Below are 13,185 nucleotides of genomic sequence, written 5' to 3'. Positions count from 1 at the left end.
GCCAGCCTAGGTGATTAAAATTATTTTTGCATGTTTATAGTAAGTGTATATTTTCTTGGGTTTCAAGTAAATAACTTAATGATTAAGGGGCCTTGAAATTTTTTTAATTAATAATTAACAAATCTTTCAACTATAAATATAATTACTTTTTGGAAAATTTTATTCCTGCAAAAAAATAAACTGTGAATCTGAAGATAAATGAGATGTCCCTTCATAAATGGCAGCATATTTTGTGCATGAGGTTCATGGTTCCATCCCTGGTATGCGCTTACTATGGGAATAAAAAAGTCAAAGGTCTGCCATGACACTGACAAGGGTTTCGCTACCTAAAGCACATTGTGAAGGCTGCATGCAATAGGTAGCAGATGTTGTCCTGTGTTATTGGATGTAAGTAGTTACATGCTACAAAGTGTGAATTATAAACAGGTGCAATGCAGTCCACTGTGTGGTATAAACACCCCTCATGTCACTGTCACTCCATTTTCTAAGTTAGTGCAATCAGAAGGAAAGACGAGACAGCCTCAAATGATAAGATTTGACTGCATCAAAGCCTGGCATAAATCAACAGTATAACTCACTACAAAACAACATGGTGCATGGCAACTTTGGAAAGTATCTAGGGAGGCATAATAAATTCCAGCCTTACCTGTGGAGTTCCTACACTGGTAGCTGCCATAGCTTCAGCACAAGTTGTACTAGCTGCAAGTTGATGTAGAACGCGCAAACAACTAAGTCGAACACGTTCTTGTGGGGTTTGTGTCATCTGCCCATCCTCATTTCCATAAAATTCTTCAGGAGCATGGCCATTTTTTGTCTCCACTGTTGCCATTGTTTCTCGCCTTCCTTCATATGCCATGGCAGCAACAAGTTTGGGAACATATCCAAGATATCCAACATGATCAGAAAGTGCAGGATGCACACGTAACAAGGAGACCAATGCGGCCGAAAGCAGCAAAGGCAGCTCAGGGTCAACACTTTGCATGTCATAGTGTGTAGCTGCAATGGATGAAACATACTGATCCAACAGCCCTTCCAAGAATCTCTTCGGGTTTCTTAGAGGAAACTTGGGGTCTTTCAGGAACAGCCTCACATAAATACCTCCTACCTGCATGTTGTGCAACTTTGAATTTGTACAGAAGCATCAATGCCTATTCTAGTAATGAAAATGTTGTAAACGTAGGACCGTACCTGTGGCTCATCTCTCATTTCCTGTTGGCCAGACGCCTGCTCAGGTATATCCCAGTCGACGACCCGGCCTTTCATCTGTTCACGGTAGAGATCTGATGACATAGTTGATATTTGTGCAGACAGAGAAGCTGCCATTGCTGGTGTCCACACAAGTTCTGGTGTTTCTGTTGTCTGATCAAGGGCTGCAACCACAGTTTCACCAGGCCCGTCCCTGATAACAGATACTAAACCATCTGGAAGAAACCTTGCTAGTGTTATAGCCACCCTAGGACCATGCATTGGCTGCCCCACAAGCTTGCCTAACAAGGATGCAGCTGCTGCTCTTTGCTGTAAAGGTATTTCATCTGCAGAGCATCACCTTTATTAGCAATGAAAATCTTCCTTCAAGAATTTTCTAAGAGCATTTATACATTTGTAACTCTTAAGCAAACAAGATAAAGCATATTAAAATGTGGATGACTGTAACCTAATACTTAACAGTAACTAATAGGAAGTGACCAAAGAATCTACAGGTTAAACAGTACCACACAACAGCGCGAACATGTCAGTAATAGGGAAAGACCTATCAGTAAACTACAAACAATAGGATTCAAGAATGAGTGAAGATATGATTCATTACTCAGGAACAACATAATAAAATTTTAAAATTCAACATGGGATCTATTAGTCCCAGAGAAGGCCTGTCACCAGCTGCATGTCCTGCATCACATAAAATATAAAGCTTCTGCAAGAAAAAAAAAAAGATCCTGAGAAGCTGTGGCATTGGTTCTTTGATGGAAGGCTATTTTTGTTCCAACCCTAAGGTGCATCCACTAAGAAGTAAGAATAATCCCCTATTTACTGAGACTACATGGTGGTTTAGTCATTCTTTGCAAGGATTTTCTCAACCATTACCATGGTGGTTTAGTCAGTTCACTCAATCTGTGGCATCAATTCTCTTAAGTTTGCAGGATCAATCATTCAATTTGCCGATATATTTCCTTTCATTCACAAGTTGCTGGACCCATCTAATTTGTTTCGTCCAATTGAATTTTTATTTTTTTTGAAGGGCAACAAGAATATATATTAAAAAAGTGCTGAGATAGTGCACCAAGCTACAAGCCAAACAAAAAAGCAAAAGTAACCTAAGAAAGCAAAGAACAGTCTTTCAACCCATCTATAGAAGAGGCCCATTAAACAATAAACCCAAAAACCTTGCTAAGAACAATTTCCCTTGTACACTTCTCATTTTGGAAGCATCTTCCATTCCTTCCTGTACAAATAGCCCACAAGCTTGCCAATAAGCCAAGTCTCCAAAGGCCACTAATCTGCTTTTGCAACAACAACAACAACAAACAAACAAAAAAAAACACCATGCCATGCCAAAAGAAGATCACAAACCGACCTTGGCATGACCCAATCTATACCAAACGCTACAAGCGTAAGGGCAATGGATAAATAGGTGATTCACCGAATCCGCATTTGACATGATACAAACATTCAGGATCACCATAGACTGCTTCTGAAGATTGGCTATCATTAAGACTTTTTGGTTGCCCACAAACCAACCAAAACGCTGCAACATCCTTGCGTGTGTGCGCGGGGGACATAAGGCCATACATGCTTAGTCTTCCCCATCACTTTCATCCAACTGATACACAAACAAGAGAATAAAAATTTCTCTAAATTCCATTTTTAAGGAAAGTGTTTCCCCTAACGGTTGGCTTGAGACATTATCCTAGCCTACTCAAACTTGCAAGGCCATGTAGTCAATCAAGGCATAGAATAGTGCATCTTATGTTCTAATCAATGTTTTAAATATTGTCGATATCGGCCAATATATCCCACGATATTTCTTGTATCCCACCTATGCGATACGAAATGCACAAGTAATGGGATACATCCCACATGTTCGATTCGGTGAGCATTTTTTTATTTTTAATCCTCTTTTTTTTCTATAAATCAGGTTAAATCAATGTCAAATTGTTACAAATCCATGATTTTTCATATTTTGCATGAAAATTCATCGATTGGGAGCTGCAATTTTGAGATTTGGAGAAGTACCGAGTTGCGGAAAATTGAAAAAAATTAAAATTTTCCCAATTTCTCATAAATCAGTTGCAATCTTTGTGTCCAAACATAAAATCAAACATGCATGTAACCTGATTTAGTGATCCTTCTTTTGCTTTTGAATGTATTGCTTGTGTTTCCAAACGTCTTATTACATTTATAAACTATATGAAAAAACTTTGATTATATTTGCATCAATTCAGTTAGACAACGCATAGCTAAGGACCTCATACAAGAAAACCTATTATGTGCACTTGGTTTTTGTAATGTTTTGATTAGTAAGTGTGTATTGATGTCTTTTTTAACAATCACTGAAATTTCATTGAAGAATTCGACCAATTTCCAATGTTTCCCCATGTTTCCAACATCAGTGATACATTACGCGATATAACCGATATATCCCATGTGATAACCAATACATATCCATATCCCAAGGGTGCGATACATAACGCGATACCGATATTTCGAACACTGGTTCTAATAGCTAGCAGAATCAGAAGCTCAATTTTTAAATCATGAATTTCATCATTTATAGGACAAACCTTCAAAGTTACATATTATCCTCTACCAAAGTTAGAAAAGAGGTGTGCACGAGTGTGTTTTCTTCTTCTTTGTTTCTTAGAAGAGAGATGCTCATGAGTGTATTGTCTTCTCTTTTTTCCCTTAGCAAGGATGTGTGTGTGTGTGTGTGTCTCACTCTCTCATAAAGCATGACCATTACGAAACAATCACACCCCACAGCAATAACAAAAAAAGGAATGAATATGCAACTCTTTCACAGCACGGCATGCACATCCATCACTTTCCATGTACTGCTGTAGATGTCTAAGAACATGCTAGTTTCTTAATAAAACAATGGGAAGAAAGGGAAGAGGATTTACCTTGCAATGGTAAAAGAAGCTCCAGAATGTAGACAACACCCCCATGCTTGGCTGCAGCCCATCCAAGCTCAGGAGTACTTGCCAATGCATAGAGAACATGGAGAACACCTTCCCGACAAGTGGGAGAACAGTGCAGCATTTGTAATAAAAGGAGAAGACTGGTCCGATCCGCAACCATGGCCTCCAAACATGGAGCATATGTAGTCAACAGTGAAAGCACGCTGAGGCAAAGTTGTGGAATATTGCTCTCTGATGCAGCAGGTACAGAAAAACATTCAAAAAGGGGGACTAGCTGCTCCTTTGAAGAGAAAATAGCAGCCAGACTGGGGTTGCTTGTCAGTAGATTCTGCAATAAAGGGGAAAAAAAACTAAATGTTTTAGATTCTAGAAGGAGATGTAAATGAACTAACCAATGATGTACCTTAAGTGAAGTCAATCCAATTTGAAGGTTCTTAACCAATTCACAGTGCTCTTTGGTTGCTCCCTCTCTATCAGAGGCCGTCAAAGAATCACCAGGAAGTTTCTGTTCATCTACAGGACCATCGATTGTGCCATTTTGAGATTTGGATGACTCCAAAAGTGAACCATTGGAAACAGATCTGTCCATTGCATCAGAATCTGCAGCACGCTGTTTGTGTACTAGTTCTGATATAAATTCCAGGAGAGCAACACAAAAAGTCTCCGGCTCACTTATCTCAAAGTCAGGTTGATCATTGTATACCCTCAAGTACACATTACCAACATGAAGTTCTTTAGAAAGTGCTTCATATGCAAAAGCATGTGACTCTTTCAAGTCATATGAACCATCAGGGCCTTGGCTTGCACGCTGCTGATCCACAAATTTCAGTAGTTCTGCTCGTGTTGACGAATTCCAAATGATCTACAGACAGAATCCACAGAAGATATTTCATGAAACATCCATAATCCCAAGAAAGGGAAGACACTAGCATTAGAATAACTTTTGTAAACGTCTCAAGAAAAAAGGTAACAACACGAAATTCAGATATAAAGGCAAAAGCATGTCCATTGGCATGCATACAAATGAAGTTTGGTTATCTCTCGATGTGTGTGTGTGTGTGTGTATTTCGTGTGCATGCATGTGTAATAAAGTTTGGTTATGCATGCGTGTATTTATGTATAAGGGAATGCTAATGTCCCAATATTGAAATGCTAGCAAATTCCCCCAATCATCGACCCGGACAGTCCATCCATTCATGCCACTAGGGCAAGCCATGGTACAATTAGATGATACTAGCCATCCAACCAATTGCATGAAAAATGGAATGGATAGTCGAGATTGAGCGCATAAAATGTGTCCAATCACCATCTTCAAACATCCGTTCAGTTCTATAGGCCCTATTATGGATTTTTTTATGATTCCTAACCTTAGTTGCACAGATCCTTCTAACTAGGTGCCACTTCAGGTCTTGCTTTGGATTTGCACTCCCACTCCTGCTTATTATTAGTTGTTTGTGCTCGCAAAAATTTTGAAACAAGCACATTCTCACACCTGTGCCCTAATCCAAGGCTGCTTCACTTCTTCACGCAACTATATTCCAAAGAAGCACCATGGTCCAATCTATGCTTGTAAAACACAGTTTTAAAATGACCCACACTGAAAGGGTTGATCATCCAATGGGCATGATTTTTCACAACATGGCTTGTGCCTAGTGGTAAGAAGGGCATTCTAGATCAATGTTTAGTCATCCTACATTTCAATATAAGGCCTTGGGGAGATTGTTAATGCTTTCTTGGGGTGGAGCTTGTACTGCTTAAATCACATCCCCAAATCACCACGACAAGAGAGAAACCATAAACATTTCAACCATAGATCCCTTCCCGACAGCCACCATGCTCAATTTTGTCGTAGTATTGTAGCGCGAGCTCAAGAGACACTAGAATATGTACATGGCTCATGACAATCATGCATAGACCTCACAGAAAACAAACAGGATCTGTACAAACATTTCAGTAACTGAATCTATCTGACTAGCAGAAAAAAGATGCAATAGACTCTGAAAAATGTGTATGCACTGAGTTTTATCTCATTGTCCTTAGAAAGTGGTTATAAACCCGCTCATAGAAATAGCACCCATTACAGCAACGGGCCATCAAGAATGAATCTGTATTGATGTGTATGAATTGTGTTTATCTCATCATCCTCTGTGACTAGAGGTGTACATGAACCGAGCTAGTTCGGTTAGCTCGCTCGACTCAACTCGAAAAAGCCTGATTCGACTCAGTTCAAAGCTGAGTTCGAGCCGAGTCGAGCTGATTTTTTTAGCTCAAAAATGAGTTCGAGCCAAGTTCGACTCAACTCGGATCAAACCCAGCTCGAATCGAACTCGGATCAAACCAGTTCGGTGACTTGGTTACTTTGATATTGATGTTGCTCACCAAGTGTTTGATGAAATGACTCAAAGAAGTGTGGCTGGTCGCAACGAAGGTATGTATATGAAACCAACACCCTTACCCTTTTTTTCTTGATTTTTATGTTGCTTAGAAGGTGTTTGATAAAATACCTGTAAAACCATTGCTGCTGTCTCAAATACAGTGAGATTTTGAAGGTGCAGTCCAGGTATTTGTGAAAATGCTGCAATGGCGAACTCGGCTCAATCTTGGCCCAAAAAAGGCTCGAACTGGCCCGAGCTACTGATCGAACCAAGCCGAGCTGGCCAGTCAGGCTCGAGGACCGAGCCGAGCCGAGTTCGAGCTGAGGTCAGCTAGTGTTCGAGCCGAGTCGAGCTGAGGCCAGCTCGACTCGGTTCGACTCGATGTACACCCCTATCTGTGACTCTAAACGTGGTGCTAGAAATAGTCATCTATTACAACAATAAGCCATCCAGAACGCAAAGAAGTCACCATAATCCAAACTGGTTTCCAGGAATTAGGATAAACCAAGAAGCATAATCCTACATGATACCTTCTTTCAATACCGTAACAGGTCTTGATTGTGTGAGCCAATTTTAGGTACATGACTAGCAAAATAAATTTTCGTAAGAGTTCTATTGTATGGGATACAAATAGGAACCACGCACAAACACAAGTACATGTACCTATCTTATAAAAGGGGGAAACAAAAACCAAGGACAGACATTTCTTACAACAAATGATGGGTTTGAACTTAGAGGCAGGGCATTTGAAAGGACTGGATTTTTACGCTGTCCTTCTCCAGTATGTTAATAATGAAGGAAACCCAAAAAAGGCCGTTAGATGCGCATCATCCAAAGATTGAGCTATGGATCATTATCATCAACGTTCTGTCTATTAGGGTTCAGCTTTGCAAATCCTAATAGACATAACGTTGATGATAATGATCCATAGCTCAATCTTTGGTAATTTGTTTGAAAAAAGTCCTTATATATGAAAATAAGTATTTTTTCACAAAAACCTGTTTGGTAAAAACAAACCACAAATGTCTGAAAATTGGTAATTTGTCATATTTGCCCCTATTGTCTCAATTTCTTTCTTTTGGAGAATATGAGACAAAACATGCTATTGCCTTGCCACTAAATTTGGCACACCTATGCCCCACCCACGTACATCTCTCAAACATGACCCCTCAATTAATGGACCATGTGCTATACTCTTCTTGATAGAATACTCATAATCCTTCGATAATATTAAGCATTGGGTACCATTGAATCAAATAAATATGTGAAATAAACAAAAATTATCCACCGCCTTTTTAATAAAAATCAAACACTTTTTTTTGCCCCTTGGATGTTCTCCAAAGTGACATATTTATTAAAATGGAAGTGTTGAATGCAAAGTTCTTAGGCATATCGGTGGATGTCCCGTCAGACAAACGCTTCTGATACTTAGATCATGGGTCCCACTTGTACAAATGGCACTGTTATCTTGGCCCAACATTATATGGCACCTCTTAATACGTGCAGACCACCATAGGAAACAGAGGTCATTGACTATTAAAAACTTTTTGTGGCCCGCAAAAGTTTTGGATCATGTTGATTGTTTAATGGCATGAGCCTAAGAAAGAGGCAGATTGAAGGGTCAAATGGACCAAGGCAGAGGAAGTAGTGGAGATTGAATTCGTACGGTTGAAAACTGCCTAAGGCCTACCGTGATGTTTATTTGCCATCCACCCTGTTCATATGGTCACATAGACCTGTATGAACGGAAAAAATAAATATCAGCTTGATTAAAAACTTCTGAGCCCCCCAAGAAGTTTTCAATGGTAAGCATTCAATCCCCACTACTTCCTGTGGTGTGGTCCACTTGAGCCTTCAATCTGCCTCATGCCCTAACTAAAATTATTTGCCAAAAGGAATGGACATTGTGGATGAAGCATATACATCAAGGTGGGGAAAACATATACACATGCCTTATTTTTAACGGTATGGTGTTCAATCACCACTGTTTCTAGAGTATAGTCCACTTGATAATTGGATCTTCTTAGTTCTTAGGATCATGCTCTAAAATGATCTGAAAAAATGGATGGATGGAGTGGATATAGAATATACACTTGGGGCCCATGGAAAGGGATGCACGGTCTTGGGTGAGGTTGGGTCTCACCTAATCCATTCCCTGCACCGTACAACAAGCAACGGAGTTTCTTGACATGTGAAATTTACATGGGCTCGACGATGATGTATTTCTTAGATCACACTGTCCATCCATTTTTTCATATCATTCTAGGACACGAGAACAAAAGCAATGCAGATTCAAAGCTAAAGTGGACCACACCAATGAAAACAATAGGAATTGATGCTACCGTTAAAAACTTTTTGGGGCCATAGAAGGCTCTGATCGAGCTGATATTTATATTTTAACTTCATCCAGGTATGTGTGATCTTATGAACGGTTGGCAATAGGAAAGTTTCCACGGTAGTTTGTTCAATCCCCACTGCTTTCTGTAGTGTGATCCACTTGAGCTTTGAATGTGCCTCATTTTTGGACTCATGCTCTGGACTGATATGTAAAAATTGATGGATGGTGTGGATCTAAAACATAAATAACTGTGGGGCTCAGAAAAGTTTCACATGTTAAAAGTCGTGTTGTATAGCACGCATTCTATTTGGGAGAGAAACCTGGCCGATATCTTTTTTTTTTAAGTGACTGATTTCATTAAAAGAAAAGAGGAGAAATCTGGCCGATATCGTGGGAAATATCGGCCAATATCGTCGATACTTAAAACATTGCATAAGACTTGTTTTCTCTATTGAATGAATGGAATGAGTACAAATGTCATGGTATTATAGGCTTGTCAAGTCTATACCTTGGAAGATACTAGAAATCTTCATGAGCTTATCTAAAGAGATCTTAAGTATCTTCTCAATCCTACCTGAAAGATTACATAGATTACAACTTACAATATTACCTCATAGTACATGAAATTACAAAGAATGTCCCATATCCATGTGAGTTACACTATGATTTCTCAACATAAACCACTATTTCTTAACGATTGACACCTGTAAATGAACAAATTATTTATTGACCACTAAAGTAAAAGACCACCAAAAGATAGCTCTTACTGAGTATCTTTGATAGAATTAATGTTTTGTTTGAACTAGTAACAAATATTATCTTCGATTGAATCAATGTCTGCTTGAAATAATAGCTAATAATAGGTATGAAGCCAAGAGCAACCTACCTCGGTGATATTATGAAAGTAATATAACCTCTCAAACTTTTAAAATTATTTATATTAAAAAAATAAAAAAATAAAAAAAAGATCCAATATATGTCTCAATATTAAATGAAGTCCAAACTGAAAGAAATTTATGAAACATAAAAATTAAAATTAAAAAAAAAAAAAAAAAAAACTCTATGCCCTGCATTAGTTTGACTGGAAATATCAGATGTGAATAGGAAAAAGCACAGGGAATTACCTCTGGGGACTCCAAGTTTGTGTTCAGGCTAGACAAAAGATCCTTTGGGAAGTCATTTTTTAGCATACTGGCAAGTTTAGGAGTAAGCAAAGACCTGAGAGCATCGGCCACAGCCTGATTACAGGGTGTAGAAATTCCGTCACTACAGAAACCACTAAGCCTTGAAAGGGCCTGAGATGCACGAACAGCGTGCAAATTTTTGGCTATTTGCACACTAGCACCAACACCATGTGCCTCTATCGCGTTAGTTTCCTCAGCAGTAGAGTCATACTGCAGTAACAGGGGTAAAAGATACCTGGAAAAGAAAAACTCAACATATCAGCAAACGGAGATGGTAAAAGCATAAATGTCGTGCAGAATTATGAGGTTCAGTTGATTCATCAATTAAGAACCTCCCATAAATAAAAATTTAATATTGATCAGTTGCATTGATATTCATACCTCAAAACAGTAAAACAACAAACAGAACCCCAAAGCAAACAGCCAAGGACAGAGTCCCAGGAATATACAACCAGAAAATTATAGCAGCAGAAGCAGTAGCGATAGATAATAACAGAAATAACAACAATGATAATAATATATATTGATGATGATGTCAATCGGACAAGCAATCCTAGAAAATGTAACCGAATGGCCAGATCAAGCAGTGAGCAATTTGGTTTCAATTTCTTCACCTCCATGACTAACATACTGGATTAGAATAATCAAATGAAAAGTTCTCCACCATCATTTAGCACATACCACAAGACACCAGCCTTCAGCAAAGCATCTTGCAATTTGGATGATACAGAAACATGTGCCGCAGTTTGAAGAGCAGCATCAACAGCTGCAGGTACAAGCTCTAGTTCCGTACAGTGCACGATATCCTCAACTAATCCCCCAAACTTAAGCATCTCAACTCTGGCACTACCAAACTGACTCAAGACTGAAAATGTGCGCATCACATTAGTAACTATTACTGCAGCCGGTTCGTTTGCAGGAGTAGTTGGCTGAACTACACACACACAACGAGAAAGAAGTGATGCCAGAAGTGGTATTCCACCGTCTCTGACAAGCTCTTCCCCATTCAATGAAGAAGAAGCACACCTGAATAAGAAAAACATGCACAGAGGAGGCTTGAGAGTCATCGCCACACCAAATCAAACAATAAGAAAACAATAAGCATCAAAGGCAGGAATATGTACGTTAGCCAGATGAGTTCCGAGGCTGCAACAAGGAGGGGTACTCTATCAGACGAAAGAAAATTGTTGTCATCTTTATCCACAGTGACTGCACTGAGCAACATTGGATAGCCAGCATATTTAAAAGGCTCCAGGACATTTCCATATCGCCGGTATAAAATGCACTGTCCCTTCAACAGAAGCAGCAGCCTCCAAAGTTGAGGACCCTGCAATCCTTGCATGGTTGCCTGGACAATGCATAATGTAAGGTTATGTACAAGGCAATTTTCAAAATAGCAGTAACAGCACAAAAAATAATAATAATAATAAATAAATCCCCAGGCATGAACACTGTTAAGATCTTCCAACCTTTCTGGAGTATTGTGAGGTCTGCATAATTCCAGGTTGGGAAGGCCTTACAATAAAATAGTTAAAAGTCATTTCCACCAAATTCCCTTCTGGAACTATAACTAAACTTAAAGTTCACTTGCAAAATGCATACATCTATGAATATATCTATGCCCATTGTACTAGTTTCTACAAATGCATGTCTTTTGTATATATCACCAACTCATGCAATATTAGTGAAACAGAACCCATCAGTTTCTGTAAAGATCTTCCAACCTTTCCGGAGTATTGTGAGGTCTGCATAATTCCAGGTTGGGAAGGCCTTACAATAAAATAGTTAAAAGTCATTTCCACCAAATTCCCTTCTGGAACTATAACTAAACTTAAAGTTCACTTGCAAAATGCATACATCTATGAATATATCTATGCCCATTGTACTAGTTTCTACAAATGCATGTCTTTTGTATATATCACCAACTCATGCAATATTAGTGAAACAGAACCCATCAGTTTCTGTAAAGATCTTCCAACCTTTCTGGAGTATTGTGAGGTCTGCATAATTCCAGGTTGGGAAGGCCTTACAATAAAATAGTTAAAAGTCATTTCCACCAAATTCCCTTCTGGAACTATAACTAAACTTAAAGTTCACTTGCAAAATGCATACATCTATGAATATATCTATGCTCATTGTACTAGTTTCTACAAATGCATGTCTTTTGTATATATCACCAACTCATGCAATATTAGTGAAACAGAACCCATCAGTTTCTGTAAAATGCATTTTAACACTTGCCTTGGGTTGGCAAAGAAACAGTACAAATCCTTATTTACAAGCCACATTTTATGATCGTGAGAGAACATGTTCTTTGGAGGGATGAAATACTTCATCTCTGTTAAAATCACAGTACTGCCAACTGATATGCCATGTTTGGCTCAATAATCAGAGACAAGTTGGTCATCACTCATGACTCAAACAAAGCCTGCAACAAAACAATAGCTCAAAAGAAAGAATCCAACCAATTAATATTACATACAAAATGCAATCTATACCTGCAAGCGCTCATAAGCCTTCTGTACAGCAACAAATTTTTCCCTTCCTTCGGGATTTTTATCAGGATGGTATCTCATTGCAAGTTTCCTGTACTGCCGTTTAAGCTTTTCCTCATCAATGTTCTCGATCTGCTTGGAAGTGTTACAGGTCTCTTCATCCATATCAATGGGTTGCTTGTCATCACCATCCTTAACCAATATAACATCTTCAAGGGATATCTCCAATATTTTGCAAGCTTCTTCTTCGGAAAGATCCATAGGCCGTCTGGTTAACTCTTCACGCCACATCACCAACAATGACTGTAAAAACTCTACATGTTCGACAATTGGCCAATTTGGAAACCGTATCTCATCACACAAATTGCGAAGATAATATCTGTGACACCACATTTCATCTCTTAGCTCTGGGTATGTCACGGGTGGCATAGGAGCATAATCATAAAGAGAATGGCAATGCTGTGACAATTTTTGTGGGAAATCGCCAAGATGCTGCAATACCTGGGAAAGCAAGAAAAGGCACAAGCAAGAAATCACAGGGTGAGTAATCTCCAGGATTGTACAACGATGCAATAAATAGAGCCACAAAAACAAAAACAAAAAAAACATTGATCTTAATTATGTTAACAACAAATTAACCACACAATATATGCACCT

General features: G+C 38.8%; 1 protein-coding gene across 3 annotated transcripts in view; it reads right to left on the bottom strand.

Moving 5' to 3' along the window:
• Positions 1-13,185, bottom strand: part of LOC131255036 (dnaJ homolog subfamily C GRV2) — a 75,806-nt gene that overhangs the window by 24,920 nt on the left and 37,701 nt on the right. For all 3 annotated transcript variants that reach the window (XM_058255735.1, XM_058255741.1, XM_058255747.1), the window contains 8 exons: positions 12,532-13,029; positions 11,158-11,381; positions 10,715-11,059; positions 9,974-10,268; positions 4,540-4,998; positions 4,119-4,464; positions 1,189-1,532; positions 647-1,105 (listed from right to left, as the gene is read on the bottom strand). In XM_058255735.1, coding sequence (XP_058111718.1) covers positions 647-1,105; positions 1,189-1,532; positions 4,119-4,464; positions 4,540-4,998; positions 9,974-10,268; positions 10,715-11,059; positions 11,158-11,381; positions 12,532-13,029 — 2,970 coding nt within the window. The remainder of the gene's footprint in view (positions 1-646; positions 1,106-1,188; positions 1,533-4,118; positions 4,465-4,539; positions 4,999-9,973; positions 10,269-10,714; positions 11,060-11,157; positions 11,382-12,531; positions 13,030-13,185) is intronic.

The sequence above is a fragment of the Magnolia sinica genome, chromosome 1, assembly GCF_029962835.1.
Source record: "Magnolia sinica isolate HGM2019 chromosome 1, MsV1, whole genome shotgun sequence".
NCBI lineage: Eukaryota > Viridiplantae > Streptophyta > Magnoliopsida > Magnoliales > Magnoliaceae > Magnolia > Magnolia sinica.
The sequence above is the reverse complement of the archived record's forward strand: the minus strand, read 5'-3'. Positions and strand labels throughout refer to the sequence as shown.